The sequence below is a fragment of the Theobroma cacao genome, chromosome 2 (genome assembly GCF_000208745.1).
Source record: "Theobroma cacao cultivar B97-61/B2 chromosome 2, Criollo_cocoa_genome_V2, whole genome shotgun sequence".
NCBI classification, from domain to species: domain Eukaryota; kingdom Viridiplantae; phylum Streptophyta; class Magnoliopsida; order Malvales; family Malvaceae; genus Theobroma; species Theobroma cacao.
Window position 1 is genome coordinate 32,928,324 of NC_030851.1, and position 20,398 is coordinate 32,948,721.

Sequence of the window (20,398 nt, forward strand, 5' to 3'; positions counted from 1 at the left end):
CTGTTTACTCATTGGGATTTAATAATCTCACCACCCTCATTTCCTCCCATTTCACGCTCGAGGAATTCCATAGTTAGCTGACATTGACAAGGACTTTCTTTTGGACTCGAATCGGTAAAAGCTGTAGGTTTCCAGCTTCCGAGGCATTTTGGTTAGATGTGGGCCCACGTGTCACTGTAAAAGAAATTTTATGCTTTGTTTATTTGCTTTATAGTATATATGAATATAATTATTTTTTACGCTATAAGAATTATGTACCGATATTTTTATGAAAATTATTTTACAAGAAATAGTTTATTTTATTGAATATTTTATTATATTCAAAGGGTCAAATTTTCACTTCAAATGAACGTTTTAGATACTTAATTTTTTTAAATCATTAAATATATATATTTTCGGCTTACCTACTACATGTTTAGCAAGTTTCGAGGTTTTCGACAAAAAAAACGAAAGTGTCCATGTGAGCCAAAAAAAATGTTATGTTATGATTTGGAAATGATTTGTAATCTTTCGTATTTTGATTATTTGATAACTATTGCTCACCGGGGAAGTGCGAAAGCTTATACGAGAGCCTTGCGAGGTTTCGATCAACATTCGAGGTGAAGAATGTTTGTCGAGGCTTCGCGGCGGTTGTCACGGGCTTGATGGGGAGTTCCGGGTTGTGACAGTTTTGTTCAAGAATGTTTCTTTGATCTTATACATGTTAGTGATACCAGTGCAATGACCTTGAAGAAAGAATTAGTGTTTGTTCTCTCTCATTATAACCTTCAAGTTGAAAATATTCAAGGTCAAGGATATGATGGTGCTAGTAAATGCATGGTGAATGGAATGGTTTACAAGTTTTGGTACTCAATAATTGTCCATACACATATTATGTGCATTGCTATGCTCACAAATTACAATTTGCATTGGTTGCAGCATCTAGGGAAGTAGTTCATATTCATGAATTTTTTACACAGTTGACCTTTATTGTAAATATTGTTAGTGTTTCTTTCAAAAGGCATGACCAATTATAAGCTGCTCAAGCAATTGACATTTGTGAACATGATTGCTAGTGATGAACTAAAAACAAGTAGAGGAGCAAATCAAGTGAGAACTCTACAAAGAGCTAGAGATATTCGATAGAGCTCATACTTTCATTTTATTTATAGCTTGATGAGAATATTTGATGCAACATGCACTGTTATTGGAAATATTATTGATGAAGGGGCCATGCATTCACAAATAGGTGATGTTTCTATTGCTAATAAAATATTAGCATTATTTGAATTTATTTTTATATTACACTTGATGTTTGAGATTATGAGAATTATTAAAGTTTTTTTTCAAACATTATAATTACGCTATCAAGATATTTTAAATGCAATTCATCTTGTTTTTACACAAAATCACTCTTTCAGTAGTTAAGAGATGATGAACGGTCTGATTTGATTGAGGAAAAAATTTTGTCAAAAACATAAGATAGAAATTCCTGACATGCGTGAGTAATATATCTTAATTAGAGGTTGATCTTGTCAACCAAATGTAACTGTGGAGCATCATTATTGAGTTGATCTATTCTAAGTGGCAATATATTTCAGGTTATAAGAATTGAATTTGAGATTCAATAATCAAATTATGAAACTTTTAACTTTAAACACTACTTTGGATCCTAATAACAATTACAAATCATTTAACATTGATGATATCTACAAGTTAGTAAAGAGTTTTTATTCTCAAGATTTCACGGAGTAAGAAGACTTTTTTGGAGGTTACAATTGAGGCATTACGGGGTTGATATATGTTGTTGATTTTTCACGCAAGTGCACATATCGTTAACAAGAAATATAATAATGAATAGAGTATCATTCCCTCAAATTGTATGGATAGTTTAATGTGTTTATTTTCCTTGTGCAACACTAGGCTCCCTAAGTGTGATAGCTACATTGGTTGCCAATCTTGTAGCTTGGATCTTCCTCATTCCTTAGGATAACCACGAGCTCTTTATGCATGGGGCAATCCATCATCCAGTGAGATCCGTGATTAACCAAACACTTGGCAGGCTTTTTTTCCTTGCCTTTCCATCTGACGATTATGTTGGTCCAATGGCATGACAACTTCTCCTCAGCCTCTTAGTCTAACCCATTGTCCTTGTTTCCCCAATCGTTGTCTTTTTCTTTGGGCCGAGATGAGTGGAACTTGATAAGGCTCCAGATCACCACTATGGCTAGCGTGAGGTCTTGCACGTCTTTATGCCAAAGCTCTAGCTTCACCCATATCTTCAAGCCATAAATAAAAGTAAATAGTGTTTTTTTCTGGCTAAGATCGTTAATTTGTAACAATTTAGAGAATTTTTTAACATATTCCTTTATCTCTCTATGTTGTGTTAGCTTATTAAGCTTTGCTTGAGCCTCGTCCTTGTTATACTCAAGATAAAATTACTTTCGAAACTTTTTCTAGAAGTCCACGTAAGAGTTTATGGTTGCTCCCTTAGCTTTTCATCGCATTTACCCCACCACCACAACTAAGTTGTGCTTACCAAGTACATAAGAACTACATTGATCCATAAAGAATCCTCTGCGATGCCTATGGCTTTGAAGTAATGTTCCAAGCTTCACAAGAAATTATCCACCTCTTTCACCACTCGTATACCTTAGAACTTATTGGGCTGAGGCACTTTTAATTGAGCCTTCATTTGAGTAGTTGGCTCACCACCCCTCGTGGTTGCCTTGAGTGTGACAAGTTAGTCCTCGAGACCCTATATGTCTTGTCGAAATGCCTCCACTAGGTCTTTTAGGGTTGCATCTTGTCGATTTAGTATGTCTGCTGACTCATTGGAGATCAATTGTAACTCTCCACAAAACTTGTCATCTCGGAACCCCAACTATTCCATGCTAGCTTTAACCTCCTTAAATTTGACCTTTATTTCCTTCACGACCACCTCTACCTTGGATACTTGGCCATGAAGAATAGACAACATGTCCCTTGAATGAGACTTAACTTGTTTAGTTGCGTCTTTGGACTCCCTCACCTCTTGGGTGGGTGTAGAATGGTTAGTAGCGGAAGTCAATTCTCACTTCAATTCTTTTGGCATTGATATCAATTATCATGTGCTGAGACTTTAGTTCAACTTTGTATGACTTTAAACTTTAAAAATTGAGTTTAAGTAAGCCTTTAAATCTAAAAAACAACAAAAATAAGAAAGAAAAGATAGTATTAGAGAAATTGAAATTTTTATTCTAAAGCTTGTATGTTTCAAAATGAAAAGAAGGAGTATTTATAAGTCGATAGTCCCTTTATCTAGTTACAATTCGAATACATGTTAAGGCAATTAAATTTGAATGAATATCCTATCTACAACATTCAAATTCAAATGTGAATCCTAATTAAATATATATTTAAATTCGAATATCTAAATCAGTCAATAAAGAGTTCAAATAAAAACAAGACTCTTTTAGGGGTGTGCAGACACTTTTACCCTTGGTATGCAAGTGGAACCTCTTGTTAGACTTACTAGTCTATTTGGGTTGTTTAACTTACCTAGATTGTTGGCCTGTTTAATGGGTCTAAATTGATTTGAGCTCTTAGATCATGACATATTTATTTACCTCATTCACCTTGAGACAATACACCATTCTAAAAACAAAATTCTTGTATTAGTAATCATTCAAGTTAAGTTTGTTGTAAGGTCTAGCCTTTAATTAATTACCATACATATTAAAAAAAGAATAAAGTACTATATTATTCCTAACTTTTAATCATAATTATGCACAGGTCTATTAGTTTGCAAAATGTATATTTTATTTTAAACAACTAAATAGTGTTAAAATTTAAATTGAAATATCTAAAATGTCATTCTTTTTTTTAATTTTTTTGATCGGTTGGTGACCGGATCTAGCTCAAATCTAGCCAAATTTCCCAAGAAGCGATTTGGTGCTCCCAAGATCAGTGCTCCCTAAGGAGCATTGGATTTGTACTCCTTGGGAACATGCGAATGGTGAGCACCGGATCGATGCTCTTTAGGGAGTACCACGTTGGGAGCACTCGATTGGTGCACTTTGGGGAGCACCACGTCCCGACTGGTTCTCCTCAAGGAGCACCCGATCAGTGCTCCCTAAGAGCACCCATCGATGCTCCCTCCAAGGGGAGGGAGATTCGACTCCTGTTGATCTAGCGAGATAGGGATTTTTTTCAAAAAGAAAAAATAAAAAATAAAAAAATATAATTTATATAGTATGATAGTTTTTAAAATTGATGAAGAGTAAAATTATTTTTTCAATATTATTATATAATCAAACAAATAGAAATATTAACAGTGGACTAATGATCGGACTTATGTGTCCAACTAAAAATATTTTTTTAAAATAAATTATTTATTTTAAAAATTAATGAACTCGTATAAAATTATAATTAAAAATTAAAAAAATAAAAATATTTTAGCTAAAAAATAACATTCTTCCTAGGGTTGATGTTGTCGGTATCGGGGTTGTCCACCCCAAAATTGCAGCTTTTATGTAGCATATATTCTGCATCCAAGAGCAAAGGTTTGATAAGAATCGTTCCATCTATGAAAGAAAGAGAAACAAATTAAAGTTAGAAAGTGACAGAAAGTGACCGCAACAAAAAGAAAGAGAAACAAATAAAAGTTAGAAAATGACCACGAAAAAAATAAAAAAAAGTGCTTTAAGAAAATATCTGAGAAAACATAATCTTGATTTACTCCCACTCAAGCCAGATCAATCGAGAGAGTTTGGGTCAGGCCAGCAACCATTCCGAAGCAGGTCAAGCTGGTTGATGTGAACGATTGATAGAACTTGAGCGAATACATAAATTTGAGACTAGTGATGAAATTCTTTGCCAACAGAAAATGATCTTAGATTTGTGCTTAATCCAACGTCATATGTTAGGTAACTAGATTTCTGTTTATTTCGATGGAAAGCATAGTATAATGGAGAATGTTAGTCCCCATATTCGGTTTCACACATTTTTCTCGAAAGGTACAATTAGAATCAGAGATTGATTTAGAAATTTTTTTGAGTGGTGTCATAATTAAAATAATTTTTTTTAATTCAGATCTATCCAGAAAGTACTGAGTTCAAATTAAATATAATTTTGCTTAAAAGATTATTGAGTATCATCATTAATAGAATTATATTATTATTGTTAAGGATTTTAGTCTTGTGAGATAATTTTTTTGTATTTTAAAATATATTTTCATGACTCATTTATATAAAAACCTATTAAACATTATTACTCATTTCTCATTAGCATATTCAACAACTAACAATTTGACAAATTTCTATTTATTGATCAAAACTAAATATAAGCATTTACAAACTACGTAAAATTTAATACAAAAATTAAATAATCAAACAATATATCTACAAAATAAATTAAAAAAAAAGACTCATAATTTTAAGATATTATTTGACATACAATACTATTTTCTATTAAAAAGATTTTGTTTGAGTCCCAAACTATCAACTTAATCAAAAAATATTTACATATGAAAAATTTAAAAACTTGATTTGAGTTGAAAATTATTTATAGTTAAACAATTAAAGTGTAGATGAGTTATTGAAAGAGTGAAAAATGCAACCAAAGATCGAGAAAAAAAGTCTCACTGTAGGTATCAAAAGTAACATTTAAATTTTTGAAGAGAAAGAGTGTAGTTTATGTTTTAACTTTTTTAATAAAATTTTAAATTTTAAAATTTTTATTTTTTAATATTTAAATATTAATATATAAATTATTTTTTAATAAATTTACTTTGATTGGGAATTTTTGACCCCACTCTTTATAAAATTGTAAAAATATTATGAGTTCTTTAGTGTTATTAAATATGTAAAATTTTAGATAAGTAATATACTTAGTATAAATTTTTAATAATTGAATGGTCTCATGTGACACCACTCTTATATAACTGGGTCCGACGTGATTAGAACATACAGAAGGTGGCCATTAAGAAAATGTTCATCAAATTCTGCGAATCCGGTAAGAAAATGTTCTTGATAGTGGCCATTAAGAGACAGGCGGAAGAGGTTTGTGCAGAATTCTGCTAATTTATTCTCCAATGGGCCAGGATAAGATTGAAGAAATAATGACACTGACTTCATACCCACCCGCCAAACTAGTCTCTTAATTTTTCAGCAAATGGATCCAATTGATAATGTTCAATACTTCAATCTATGCATTTTTTATTCTCATTCTTTTTTTTTTTACTTTTTTATATATAATTAATATTTTAACAAACTGATCATTGAATTTAACAATCCATTCATACTTATCTTACACATAAATTCTTAAGTGAATTCAATATCCTTATTATATTGATAGAAAATATTGTCTTTTTCGATTTATATACATATATTTAATACAAAATTAGGGATGCATGATTTACGTGAATGGAGAATGAAAATCCACGATTGAATTAACAACTATAACTCTTATAAAATTATACGAAAGGTGTAAAATTAAATTGATATAAGTGAATTCCTCCTCGCACACACATATATAAGGGGTGGGAGCCGTTGTCTAACCTCCAAAATTCCTAAAATTTTTAATGAACCCTTATAGGTATAAGTAATTTGTTTTTGTACAGAATAAAAATTATAATCTCATCCCCAAAAGGTAACTTCAAGTTTTTGTTTTGACATTTTTTTTTGTTAGAAAAGTTAAAGTTACATAATTCTTACTGTTTAATATGTGAATGACCAATAATGATTTTTACTTACATTAAACATTATTTTTTATTTTTATTTCAACTTATACATGTAAAATAAATTTGTCTTCTTAATTAATTTTATTTAACCTATTTTTTAAGGTAAACAACAATTTCAATTCTAGAGTAAAAAATTTTCAAGAATATTATTAATAAAGTAATATTTAATCTTGTATCAAAATTTCATTGAAGTTTATCTTAGTATACATTTTACAAGTAATATTCTTAAGAATTCATTTTTTTAATATTAATATTTATTGTATTAATTTTGTATACCTTGCTACTTCAATGTTGTGGTTCTTAACTTTAACTTAAACTTGTGTAAAATTAAATGCAAAGCTTAAAACTTTTAACATGTTACAGTGCTACAAACATGGAAGTCCACTTTATAAATGACTTTTATACAATGAAAAATCGTCATACTAGTGTTTTTTTATTTTTTTTTAATTTGTGTTTATTGTATTAAAGTACTTGATAAGTTGTATATGAGTTCATTATTTAGTATAATACATAAAAATTGTCTTCCAAATTGAAAACTCTGATAACATCTTTTTATAGCACACATACATACATGCATGCACACACATACATGTAATCCACGCTACATTGCGAAAAGATCATAACTCCATATTTTCCTCCTCCCTCCTCCCTTCTTGGTCATTTTTCACTCATCTTTCTTTTTTTTGTCCTCTCATTTTTTTCGATTTTCCCTAATCACTCCTACCAAAAGTCCCTTTTTTTCTTTCACAATGTATATCCTCCCTCTCCCTCTTTCCATTTTCTTTTATTTTATTTTGTTCAACTTTTAGCTCATAATCTAAATAAATTATAAAAAGTTACGTGATTTTAAAAAAACACTTCACTTGTTAAAAAAAAAAAATTAAGTCAACCGTTACAAAATAAATCCTCTAAACAAATTATTATTCTTAATATTATTATTATTATAAAAGTAAATATAAAAAATAAAAAAACCACATAACGAGATGAGTAAAAAACTCACCACGTATCAAAAATAAATTTTCGTTTTGTGATTTTTTTATTTCACGTATTGATATATTTTGTATACACGGAAAGTTACAACAAGATCGAGTTCATGCATTGAGTACTTTTATTATAATGGCTAGTTAAATTATTGTCATCTTAATACTTCTTCTGTCCCTTTGCAGCTACTAAATCTTCTAGTAAAGACATGAATAGATTGTAATCACGTGCGAGACGAGACGACCAAGAAAATAAGTCCTTTTTTTCACCTAATCAGCAAGGAAGAAGTCTAGTTTGAAGCCTAAAGGCCAAAAACGTAGTTGCCCCATGCAATGATTTTGGTTTCTTTCCCTTTTGAACACAGCCCCATGCATATGCTTTGGACGTGGGTTATCTCATGAGTGAGACGGTGCAAGGTCATATGCTGCGCATGTTCTTTTGGGAGCTTATACCCCATGGGAAAAAAATGTTGTTCTCTTTTTATAAGGCTCCATATGACACAAAAAGGTTCTTGATCCATTGGCCATTGCGTTTCCCTTTTCTCTCATTACCCCAATTTTAAAAGAAAACGACCTTGTAGTAGGTGCGATGTGCAGAATCATCTAACGATGTCATATATTCTCTCATCTATTTATGGTCCAATAAACTCCAAGGGATCATAAATTACATAAATGCGAAACCTTAGGAAAGAAAGAAAACAAAAGGATGGTATTTATGGATTACATATGTAATAATAACATACCCCTTTTTTTAGGATAACTTAAGGGAGAAGGATTAAAATGTGGCTGCTTAATAAACTAACTTACATATTTATTTTAGTATACATATATACAATTAAAAGTCCAGATAAAAAGGGATTTGAACCATACACAGACCTCGACGATTTAAAAGAGAGTTAAGAACCTACCAAATTTGGATGGTCTTTTTGGAGATTAATTCTAGGTTTTGGAGGGAGAGATTAATTAATTACTGGGATTGAGTAGCGAAGTGTACAGATATTCTACTAGGCTAACCTCACGGCTTTGACTCATCATATAATCCAAGGGCCCATTAGATACAGTATCTAGATGTCAGATGACTTTACAGTGGCAAGTTGACAATATCTAAATATTATGTATACGGAAATCCTCACATCAAGTTTGTCGTGATTGTCATTTCACTTTTTCCCATAATTTTAGCCAATTGTCCCTTTAGTTATATTAAAATTAGATTCATAGGTAAAATTTATTAGCATTATCCTTATGCCAACTACCACCATATGTCATCTTTAGCAAATATTATACCATTCTTATCATAAAGGACCAATAGACCAAAGATCAGTTATCAACATAGTTAATCCATGAATTCAGTTCTATAATCTAGTCAGATTCCTCTACCATGGACCACCTACTACAAAGATATATATAGCTAATTATTAGCTTTTCGATGTTTCGTTTAATTACTAGACACACCTTCTGATAGTCGATTCTGGGAACATTAAGCATTGATGCATAAAGAGAAGGATGATAAGTTTGTCCGTCAAACTTTTGACTAGAGAAATTCATATAATTAATAATTATTGACATCCTTTGTGAATCTTGATATATATGCTAAACCTGGAGCTCTAATGTCACTTGTTGTGAAATAGTTTAACCACTTGCTTTAATCATTTGCCTATATTCATAGAAAAATAAAAAAAATCAAGCATATAAAAAATATAAAAATTTACGTCAAATTTTTTTTATAAGCAAAATGTATGAGTATATTCATCCAAAAAATTTACAAGGACTGGCCATCATACATAATTATCTAAATATAATTAGAAAAAGAGAAATTATCATGACAGAAGAAGAAGAAGAAGAAGAAGAAGAAGAAGAAGAAGAAGAAGAATGTTCTTCCTAATTAGTTCATGCTATAAAGACTTAAATGGTTTGTAGCATTTCCTATGTTGCAGTTTTATCTTTCTTGTATACGTGCTTGGCTTTAAATTATGGGCCATATACATTAAATTTTGTGAGGTTCATGGCAGAATTCATGATTTTGATGGTATAGAAAAGTTCCCTCATTTTTTAAAGCAAAACTGTTGCGTTTCGACTTTCCTGTGTAAATGTGGAAAATGAGCCAACATATAACATTATAAATGGCAAGTTAACCTCGATTTTCAAATATATATAGACCAAGTCAAGTTTAGACCAAACACTCTAGTTTTTACGAGGAAATGAATAACCTTAGCATCCGTCCATAAATTTGGGATGGCCGGCATATTTAGGCAGGGGCACATAACTGTCTAACCTGTAAACCAAATAGCCAAATGAGTCCGTTAAAGAGTTACTATATTGTATGTATTAATAGTAAGTACTGAAGTAAACACTTCTTTGTAATCTTATAGAAATTGGGAACAAAAAGTCTTGAATAAATTGACAGCTTAATTTCTGTTTCTTTTTCCAAAGATTTCTGTTCAATCATATACAACTTATCTTCCATCTAACTTTCGATAGAAAGCTCACTACCCCCACTAACCCTCTTCCCTTTTCAAAAAAAAGGAAATTGAAATTTGTAAGATTTTTGCTTTGTTGATGATAAGGAGAAAATAGATGAGAGAAATAGCTGTGTTAGGCAAGTGCCATGTTTGAGAAATCATAGTCACTAACATATTACCTCTAAAGCTATTCGGGAGATTACACAAAGCCAGACCACATTCGGGTTTGGATTTCTATTTTTATATGTTGGTTTTTGTGAGTTGAATGAAATGATGCCAAGCATAGACAAAAAGGAGTTTACTCTGAACGTATCATATGGAAAATAATGAAGTTGTTGACACAACTTCACACATGAAATTAAATAAGAAAATGGCAATGGAAAGGTGATATTCATATTGCAAAGTTGTGAAACATTCACTTTCCAACTCAACTATCAAAACCACCCAAAATAATCAGATGGTTGAAGCTAGGTTTCGATGAAATCAAGTTGAATATTAATGGGAGCTTTAAAAATGTCCAACAAGCTGCAGGGCAAGGAGTTGTGCAAGATCATACAGGTAAACTCATTTTCGGTTTTTCAAGAATTTTGGACTGAATAATTCTTTGAAAGTTGAGCTTCTTGCTCTTCAAAGAGGTTTATTGTTATGCCAAGAGTACAACTTCTTGAAAATTTGGATTGAAATGGATGCCAAAGTGGTAGTGTAGATGATACAAGAAAACAATTCAAATTCTTATGATATCATATATATTTTAGCTTTTATACGGAATTGTTTGAAAATTTTTTTCTATAAAATCACTTACATACATCGTGAAGGGAATCAAGCTGCAAACTTTTTTTCTAACCAAGGCTATTTGCATGAACAACTTAAGGTATTCCACAGTGTTGAGGGCGAATTAAGAGGCAGTCTTAAGTTAGATAGGATTAATCTCCCTTATATTAAATTTAAATAATTATAAAGAAGTAGAACTCTTTATTTATATTTTGCATTTAGCATTTTGTAAAAGAGTAGTATTACTTATCCAATGCATTCATAACATACAATTAAGCAAAGTAGCACCTTCATTAGGATTTACTTCTTATCTCTCCTAGGTAATTCTGGAAGTAAGGTTTATGTATCCCTCTAGTGTACTTCTATTTCCTACCTTTTAATAAAACCTTAATATGAGCTAACCCTTGAGTTTTTCCAACTTAAAGAAAAAAACATATTACCTCTGAAGAGTTTTACAAAACTTTATATACCATAGCTAATTTTATGAGAAAATTATGAGGAATAACTTTCCTTGATAAGGGCATTTAAAAAATAACCATCAAAATAAATTTAATTATTTTTAGTTATGACTTGACAAAAATACCATTGAAACTATTTTTAATAAATTATATCATTCATCACGATTTCTCTATCACCATCCTAATCTTTCTAATTTTATTGATTTCTATCTTCGGCATTCGTCTGCTATGCTCCCGATTTCTCTCTTCTGTTTTTTCAGATTTCTCTTTCCTACGCTCTTAAGATACCAAACAATGGTTTTGATGTGCTTGGGTGGGTGGTTATTTGATAAATTTAATTTTTAGGTATTTTGGATATAACTAAAACGGTACAAATGGTCACAAATGTTTGAAATAACTTTTAATTGGATCAATTCGAGACCTAGATACCAATAAACTCAAGAATTTAAAATTTATAAACCTAGATTTTCAAAGGAAATTTGTTTTCAATTTTTAGTCAATATAGGTGTTTTAGATAAGAAAATTTGTGTTTTGATTTATGAAAACATGTTAAAAACACTTTAATCGATACTAAATTATCAAAAAAAAAATAAAATAAAGAGAGTCGGAGAGGATTTGAAGTTTTAGTTCGTAAGTGACAACAACATTTTAGATATTAAAGTGTAACAAAATGTTTTTGAATATAACGTGTAACAACAATATTTTTTCAATATGGCGTGTAACATGTTTTTATACATAACGTGTAATAACAGTATTTTGTTCAATATAACGTGTAACAACCTAATCATGGTGTGTAACATGTTTTTGTACATAGAGTGTAACATATTTTTGTAGATGATGTGTAATTTCTTTAAAGGTAATTTTGTTTAACTTGACTAAGAATAGTTAAAATTATAAAGAGGGTATTGTTTTTAAAAATATCCCTAGTTTTATTGTTTCTTAATTTTATTAATTTTGGACCCTAGATCTTATATATAAACTCTCCTTCATGCGCTCTCCACCCAAAGCCTTTCTCCTATTAGGAAATATAGCTGCTTGCCTTACTATTCTATACTAGTTTCGATCCTTGTTCCTTAGTCTTCCATGGAGGACGTTAAGCAACCGCTTCTACATTACCCTCGGGAAGTCGACGAGGACAACCACCTCCAATCGCAGTTACTTTCTAAAGCCTCAAACGCCTCCTTCTCCTCCACCACCTTTACCCCCGGCACCCATGACGTCCCTCCGATCAACAGCGTTCGCGACTTCTTTAGAGAATTCTTGACTGAGTCCAAGAAGCTCTGGTTCCTTGCCGGCCCCGCCATCTTCACCTCCATCTGCCAGTACTCCCTTGGCGCCATCACTCAAGTCTTTTCAGGCCAGGTTGGCACTCTGGCTCTCGCCGCCGTGTCCGTCGAGAATTCTGTCATCGCCGGTTTCTCCTTCGGTGCCATGGTACAGTACATATTGTAGTTAGTTACCATTTTAATTGTTAACTACTAAAAAATATATGTTGGAATAACTTTATAGAGTTTTTATATGATACACCCTCAATAAATCGTAACTTGCTTTTCTCACTACAAAAACTGTGTTATTACATTTTTAACAGTTTCTGGTTAGTTCCTAATACTAACATTAAGATATGATTAAATTTCAAAAAGCTTGGCATGGGGAGCGCACTAGAAACATTATGTGGCCAAGCGTTCGGAGCAGGACAGCATGATATGCTAGGGATTTACATGCAAAGATCATGGGTCATCCTCAATTCAACGGCTTTGATCCTAAGCTTGCTATACATATTCGCGGGCCCAATTTTGAATCTAATAGGGCAGACGGCAAGCATATCCAAGGCCGCCGGAATATTCTCAATATGGATGATACCACAATTGTTTGCTTACGCCGTTAATTTCCCCATGGCAAAGTTCTTACAGGCGCAGAGCAAGATGATGGTGATGGCGGTGATAGCCGGTGTGGCCTTGTTTCTGCACACCGTATTTAGCTGGCTCTTGATGTTAAAGCTTGGGTTGGGTCTAGTAGGCGCAGCCATTGTACTAAACGCATCATGGATATTCATAGATGTGGCCCAGTTCTTGTACATTATCAGCGGAACTTGCGGCCGCGCCTGGACCGGCTTCTCCTGGAAGGCTTTTCAACATTTATGGGGATTCGTGAGATTGTCACTGGCGTCCGCAGTAATGCTCTGGTAAGTACAGCAACATTAATTAAAATTAATTGTCCAGCGCTGTTTAACTTTATCCTTCGCCTTTATTCGTGTCAAAGTTCAGGCAGAATTTGCCTCTTCAAGATTTTGTTTTGAACAAAGACAACAAAATTAAGGTTCTCTTTAATTTTCTACTCCACGAGTAACATGGTGTTCACATGTTGTCGGATTGATGTGTACCTAGTATAATATTCATAAAATTTGAAGGCATGGGTTGATTAACATAATCGGCATGGATTGCACTACCGACACCAATCTTTTTGAGCAACCAATAGTATTGGCATGCTGGTCTTTTATACTCTTTCATTTTTCAGAATATTTTGAATCAAATTCGGAATCTAGGTCCTTAAATTTTATTACTCCTGATTAATTTTATGCAGTTTAGAGATATGGTATTTTATGGCATTGATACTCTTCGCTGGATATTTAAAGAACGCAGAAGTATCAGTAGATGCATTGTCTATCTGGTGAGTTTTAGTTTGTAATTACTAGTATTATTTAGCCATTAATTAATGCTAATTGTTGACTTACAATTTTACTTCAAAATTCTAGAACGGTTTGAAAAGTTCGATTTATATTCTGAACTAATTATAAAAATGTTATGATATAGCGATTTGAATTTAAAGTGGAATTTTCAAATTGATCGAGGCAAGCCATCAGTATTGAATGTAGTACTAAAACCACTTTGGTAGAGTTTTTTTTTTTTCTCCCTAAAGTTCCGTATCTTTCTGAGTAATAAATTCCCAAAGACAAAAAGCCAATAATAAAGGAGGCAAAGATAAGAAGACTAGTAGGAGAGGACAGGCACGCTGACGATACCACATGTTTTGTCATTGAAGCCTGTCACTTTTGCTAGAATTTGTTGGCAAATCAGCTTTGAATTTTGGCACATTGACGCACGCATGGATGTCATATGGACAGCCACATGGTAGTTCTTCTAACTCTATCTATTGATCACCACAAGAAATAGTAACAAGAAAATTGATATATATTTGCTCCAAAAATGAAATTAAATTCATAGATCAAATTCTTTTGTCCACAATATATATATATATATATATATATGTATGTATTTGTCAAACTAGCTATCTAGAAGGATTTAATGTAATTGCAATGAAGGCACATGATTACAGTGGGGTTTCAACAAGGTATCATATTTCGGCACTATAAAGTAAATTAACTTCTTTACCTTACTTTTCTGCTACTGAATTTTGCAGCATGAACATATTGGGATGGACGGTCATGGTTGCTTTGGGAATGAATGCAGCTATAAGGTACTTAATTCACTGGGACACTATTGAATCTATAAGTTCTTACTTATAAAATAGACAAGGAAGGAAGATGATGCCACACATTTTTATAATCTCATTTTTAATCTTAAAAATGTGCACAGTGTGAGAGTTTCCAATGAATTGGGAGCAGGACATCCAAGAACAGCTAAATTTTCATTGGTGGTCGCTGTCATCTCTTCATTTCTAATTGGTCTCATCATCTCGCTTATACTGATAATCTTTAGGAATAAATATCCATACTTATTTTCAAATGATACACAAGTTCAAGATCTCGTTAAGGAGCTCACTCCACTGTTGGCTCTTTGCATAGTCATCAATAATGTTCAACCTGTCCTTTCAGGTAACCTTTAAACCCTTTTTCTTGAAATATTAATTAAATATTTTCTTTAATTGTATGAAACAAATTGGCTGCGTTAAATTGCTTTTTCTCTAGGGATGGCCATTGGAGCTGGATGGCAAGCAGCTGTTGCCTATGTAAACATTGCATGTTACTATATCTTTGGAGTTCCTTTGGGTCTCACATTAGGTTATGCGCTTGACATGGGCGTCCAGGTATGTATTTCCTTTTCTAGGCAGAAATATACTCGGTAAAACCTCTCTCTATTCTGCCATTCACTCCCATAATATTATCTCACGTTAGACTAGGGCCAGTGCGTTGCACACGGGCCTTTTTTTTGCCTGTTTTTTTCTTTCTCTTCTATCTCTCTCTTTCTTTCTTCAATACCATTTTTGTTTTCTTCTATTGCCTCCACGTGGCTAGAGGAGGAAGCCCTTTGGAGCTTCCTTTTACTTATGTAATAGATGGTCTATGAAGATATGAACGACGGTTTCTTCCCCTTTAAAAATATTTGCCTAGTAGTATTTTACAATTTGAGGCATGCATTAAAACTTGCCTCTTTCGCTCATCAAAATGGATGGTCATGGCAAATGGCACCATCACTAGCTATATATGAACCGTCAGACCAAATAACGTGGCAATCATGTCGTTCAAAAGCCTGCAGAATCATGGCATTCGATAAGATGCCCGTTCAACTAACAGTCCCATGCTTTTTTTTTTTCTTTTTTCCTTAGGGAATTTGGTATGGGATGCTATCAGGGACGGTTGCACAGACTTGTGTCCTATTTGCAATGATTTACAAAACCAACTGGAACAAAGAGGTAAAATTAAAAAAAAAATAATGATAAATAATCATTTCTGCTTGAGCTCTAACGTAACAAAATTAGAAGCATTAATTTACTTCTCCATTTTAAATGCTGTACCTAACTTGGATTATGTATAAAATGCAGGCTTCAATTGCTGAGGAGAGGATAAAGATATGGGGAGGTAATAGTAACTCCGAACAGACCAATGTGGAAAATAATGCATAAACATGATTACGCAAGAATAACTGAGGTGAAATTTTGGCCCAGTGTGATGTGATATATTGTGTGAAGATGAAGTTGAAGTTCATTTCATCCAGCAAATGTACCGTTCTAGCAACAGCTCTTCCGCCCACTTTTTTCTTTTGTTGACCGTCAGCCTTTAGTGAGCCTGGTTTCTATTGGCATTCTTCGCGCCCACGTGTCTTATTCTTTTTACCATTTTGATATTTTTGGAATTTTCTCTAATATTATAATTTTTTAAGCTCATCTTATGTTTCTCTTTTTTGGCCAAACCTCAAGTTATGTTAAACATTCCCCTATCACTTTTTTTAATTAAAAAAAAAAATCCTTAATGCACTTCTCTTATCATCATTTTCTTTTAACAATAGCAATAGACTTTCACATCTATAAATTTTCAAAATAATTAATAAATTTTCATTGAAAAATACTAATTATTATACTACTTTTGAATCAACTATTGAGAAAAAAAAATTGTATCAACTAACCTAAAAGATGATTAATTAATTCAATTTTCACACTTAAACTTGACATTGTTTTTAACTAGCTCTCTTTCCTTTTACAATATTTGGGTTTTCTTAATTTTTTTTTCTATCAAGGCTTATCAATTATCTTTATTCCATATAACTTTTTAATTTACTATAATGAAAAAGGATGATCATTTTCATCAAAAAAATTTTCACCATCAATTCGTGATTTCATATATTTTATAGATATAGAAAATTTTTTGTAACCCTACTCTTCAAACTTTATATAATTGCTTTTTCAAAATAATACATCTTTGACGTGTGTACACACAAATTTTTTCTCAAAATTTATTGACTTGAAAAAAATGAAACAAATATTAAATATTTGAGGTGAGTTATAATTTTTGAAACTCCTTTTATTAATTTCTTCACTTTATCTTCAAAAGTCACGAACTTGAACTTAATCTTGATCACAAACTTTGTTTAATATTTTCGCTTCAAGGGTCTTGACAACTTGATTTTGATCACGAACTATACTTGATATCTTAATCACGAACCTCGCTTGATATCTTGATCACGAATTTCGCTTGAAAACTTGATCATGAACTTTGCTTGATATCTTCACTTTAGAAATCTTTTGTTCTTCTTGATCTCCTAAATACTCTGAATCTTCGAATGCTTCCGATTGATGCAAATGGCTTGGGGGAGCCTTTTATTTATAGTGCTAGATGAGAAACTTTTATGAGAATGTGGTTGACGCAGTAAGTTAGTGTGAAAACAAAGGCTAGCACTCAACAAAGCCTTTAAGGTCGATAATCAAGTTTCAAATGCAAAAACTTAAAGTCAAAACTTGAAAGAAAAAAAAGTAATGCTATACAATAATTCCAAAATAAATTGTCTAATAACTAAGTCTAGGAGTGCAATTTATAATAGTCTAATCCTACTTAACCTAAACTTAGAGTGCAAGTAAAGTAAATTTAAATATGGAAGTATTCTACCCTAATCTTTTTTGGAGTACAAGAAAAATAAATTCCTAAACCTATGTTTACTTGTTGTCCAAGTAAATTAAAATAAAAAAAGAAATTATATTATTCTTATAATTCTTAATAGGCTACTAAATAAATAAGAAAAATACTATAATTACTTGTCATTTGCTAGACGATCTACATCAGTCCCTTTCACTTGGAAAAAAAAACTCAACCTCGAGTTAACTTGTACATTTGAATATATGGGTTCATTTGATGAATCAAAAAGGTAAATATCGGTTACATTAAATGTTTTAGAAATTCCCATTATGTTTGGCAGATCCACAACATATGCATTGTCATTAATCTTCTTCAAAATCCGATATGGTCCATACTTCTTAGGCTATAACTTACTATAAGTCCCCACTGAAAAACTTTCTTGTTGCAAAAACTCCATCACCTAATCTCCTACTTCAAAAATCTGCTTTCTGCGACGTTGGTCTGCAGCTTTCTTGTACTTGGCATTAACTTGCTTTAATTTTATTTCACTTTTTCTTGAACATTTTGCCACTAATTAGCCATATTTTCAATAGCTACACTAAACCCAAGAACTTTAGGCAACTTGATCAAGTCAAGAACATGCTGCGGTGACTTTGTGTACACAATAGAAAATGGAGATTTTCTTATGGCACTATGAATAACACTATTATAAACAAACTCTTCTTATGCTAATGCAAAGTCCCACTACTTCGGTCTATCTCCACAAATATTGCGAATTAGATTGCCAACGGTTTTGTTCATTGATTTAGTTTGGCTATTAGTTTATGAATAAGTTGTGCTACTATAATTCAAGGATGAATTGAACATCTTCCACGAAGTCCTCCAAAAATGGCCAAGAAACTTGCTGTCCTGATCTGAAGTGATGGTTTTAGCATGCAGATGAACAACCTTCTTGAAAAATAATTTAGCTATTCTTCTTGCATCGGAATTCTTGTTGCAAGGGATAAAGTGTGCCATTTTAGAAAACCTATCATTAACAACAAAAACAGAATCCATGCCTTTTTGTGTTCGAGGTAATCCAAGCACAAAATCCTTAGATAATGCCATCAAATATTTTCTAAAACAGGTAAAAGCATGTACAAACCAGTATTTTGGGATTGTCCCTTTTCGGTTTGGTAAATGTAACATCGCTACATAAATCTTGTTATATCCTTTCTCAAATGTGGCTAATAATATCTTTCTCCAACGACAACAATCGTCTTGTCATGACCTAAATGACCAACAAAACCTCCACCATGCAAGTTTCTAATCAACTTTTCTCTCAATGAAGTTCTAAGAATGCAAAGTTGGTTGCCTCGCATTAGAAAACCATCATGAATGTAAAAATCCTCAATAGGTTGATTTGTGACACATTTCTCCTAAGTATCATGAAAATCTCCATCTGTATGATACAATTCCCTAACTGTATCAAAACTGACAACTTATTGTCTCATTGTCACCAGCAAAGTTGCATGTCTACTCAATGTATCTGCTACTTTATTTTGTACCCCAACCTTAAGCCTAAGCTTTAAAGGAAACTTTTGCAGAAACTGAGACCACTCGGCATGCACGTTTTTATTGATTCGATTCTGGCTACTTAACTACCTTAATGCCAACTAAATAGTGGTTCTAATTCTTCAAAGCATGCAATACAGAATAAAATTCTTTGTCATACGTGGTCTTTTTATGCCTCACATCATTGAGCTTCTCACTGAAATAAGCTACTGGTTTCTTCTTTTGTGAAAGAGCAGCTCTTATCCCAACTCCATTAGTGTCACATTCAACTTCAAATAATGTATTAAAATTTGGTAATGCTAAAACAGGAGCAGTACATAGCTTCTCATTTAGCACAGCAAAACTGGTTGTAACTTTTTCGCTCCACTGGAACTTCCCCTTCTTTGGACACTCTGTAATAGGCGCTGCAATACTACTAAAATTTTTGATAAAATGCTTGAAAAATGTTGCCAACACATAAAAACTTCTGACTTTTGTTACTGTTTTTGTTGTAGGCCATTCTTTAATAGCTCGAATTTTCTCTTTATCCATTTGAATTCCTTTTACACTAACTACAAAGCCTAGGAATAATAGCTTATTTGTCATAAAGTTGTATTTTTTCAAGTTAACATACAATTGATTTTTTTACAAAATCGTTAATACCTCGCGTAAATACAAAAGATGATCCATTTTTGATCGACTATAAATTAGGATATCATCAAAATAAACCATGATAAATTTTCCAAAAAAAGGTTTCAATACCTGATTCATCAATTAGATAAAGGTACTAGGTGCGTTGGTCAACTTGAATGGCATCATAAGCCACCCATACAATCTTTCCTTCATTTTAAAAGCTATTTTTCACTCATCCTCAAGTCTAATTTGAATATGATGGTATCCACTATGAAGATCAATTTTTGTGAACACTTTAGCTTCATGTAACCTATCAAGCATGTCATTTAGCCTAGGAATTGGAAACTTGTACCCAACAATAATCTTGTTGATGGCTTGGCTTTCTACTTACATCTTCTAAATCCCATTTTTTTTTGGGGTTAGTAAGGCAGGAACTACACATGGACTTATGCTCTCCCGAATATGTCCTTTGTGTAGTAATTCCTCTAGTTTCTCTTTGAGAATCTCGTTCTCCTCTGGACTCTTCGTATAATGAGGTAAATTTGGTAAACTAGCACCAA

At 32.3% G+C, this 20,398-nt stretch overlaps 2 protein-coding genes across 2 annotated transcripts; one reads left to right on the forward strand and one right to left on the reverse strand.

Moving 5' to 3' along the window:
• On the forward strand, positions 12,369–16,487 carry LOC18609547 (protein DETOXIFICATION 29). The gene is made up of 8 exons (XM_018114634.1): positions 12,369–12,802; positions 13,009–13,550; positions 13,949–14,035; positions 14,786–14,842; positions 14,962–15,200; positions 15,294–15,412; positions 15,932–16,018; positions 16,148–16,487. Exons 1-8 carry the CDS (start codon positions 12,452–12,454, stop codon positions 16,226–16,228), a joined length of 1,563 nt encoding a protein of 520 aa, XP_017970123.1. The 5' UTR covers positions 12,369–12,451; the 3' UTR covers positions 16,229–16,487.
• On the reverse strand, positions 19,341–19,757 carry LOC108660706 (uncharacterized mitochondrial protein AtMg00860-like). Its single transcript, XM_018114972.1, has one exon. It carries the CDS (start codon positions 19,755–19,757, stop codon positions 19,341–19,343), a length of 417 nt encoding a protein of 138 aa, XP_017970461.1.

Bases quoted from the DNA above. Each gene is read 5' to 3' on its own strand.
- LOC18609547 (XM_018114634.1), top strand. From the start codon at position 12,452: ATGGAGGACGTTAAGCAACCGCTTCTACATTACCCTCGGGAAGTCGAC. The intron at 15,413-15,931 runs GTATGTATTTCC...TTTTTTCCTTAG, and splicing joins CGCTTGACATGGGCGTCCAG to GGAATTTGGTATGGGATGCT. The intron at 16,019-16,147 runs GTAAAATTAAAA...TATAAAATGCAG, and splicing joins AAACCAACTGGAACAAAGAG to GCTTCAATTGCTGAGGAGAG.
- LOC108660706 (XM_018114972.1), bottom strand. From the start codon at position 19,757: ATGGATAAAGAGAAAATTCGAGCTATTAAAGAATGGCCTACAACAAAA.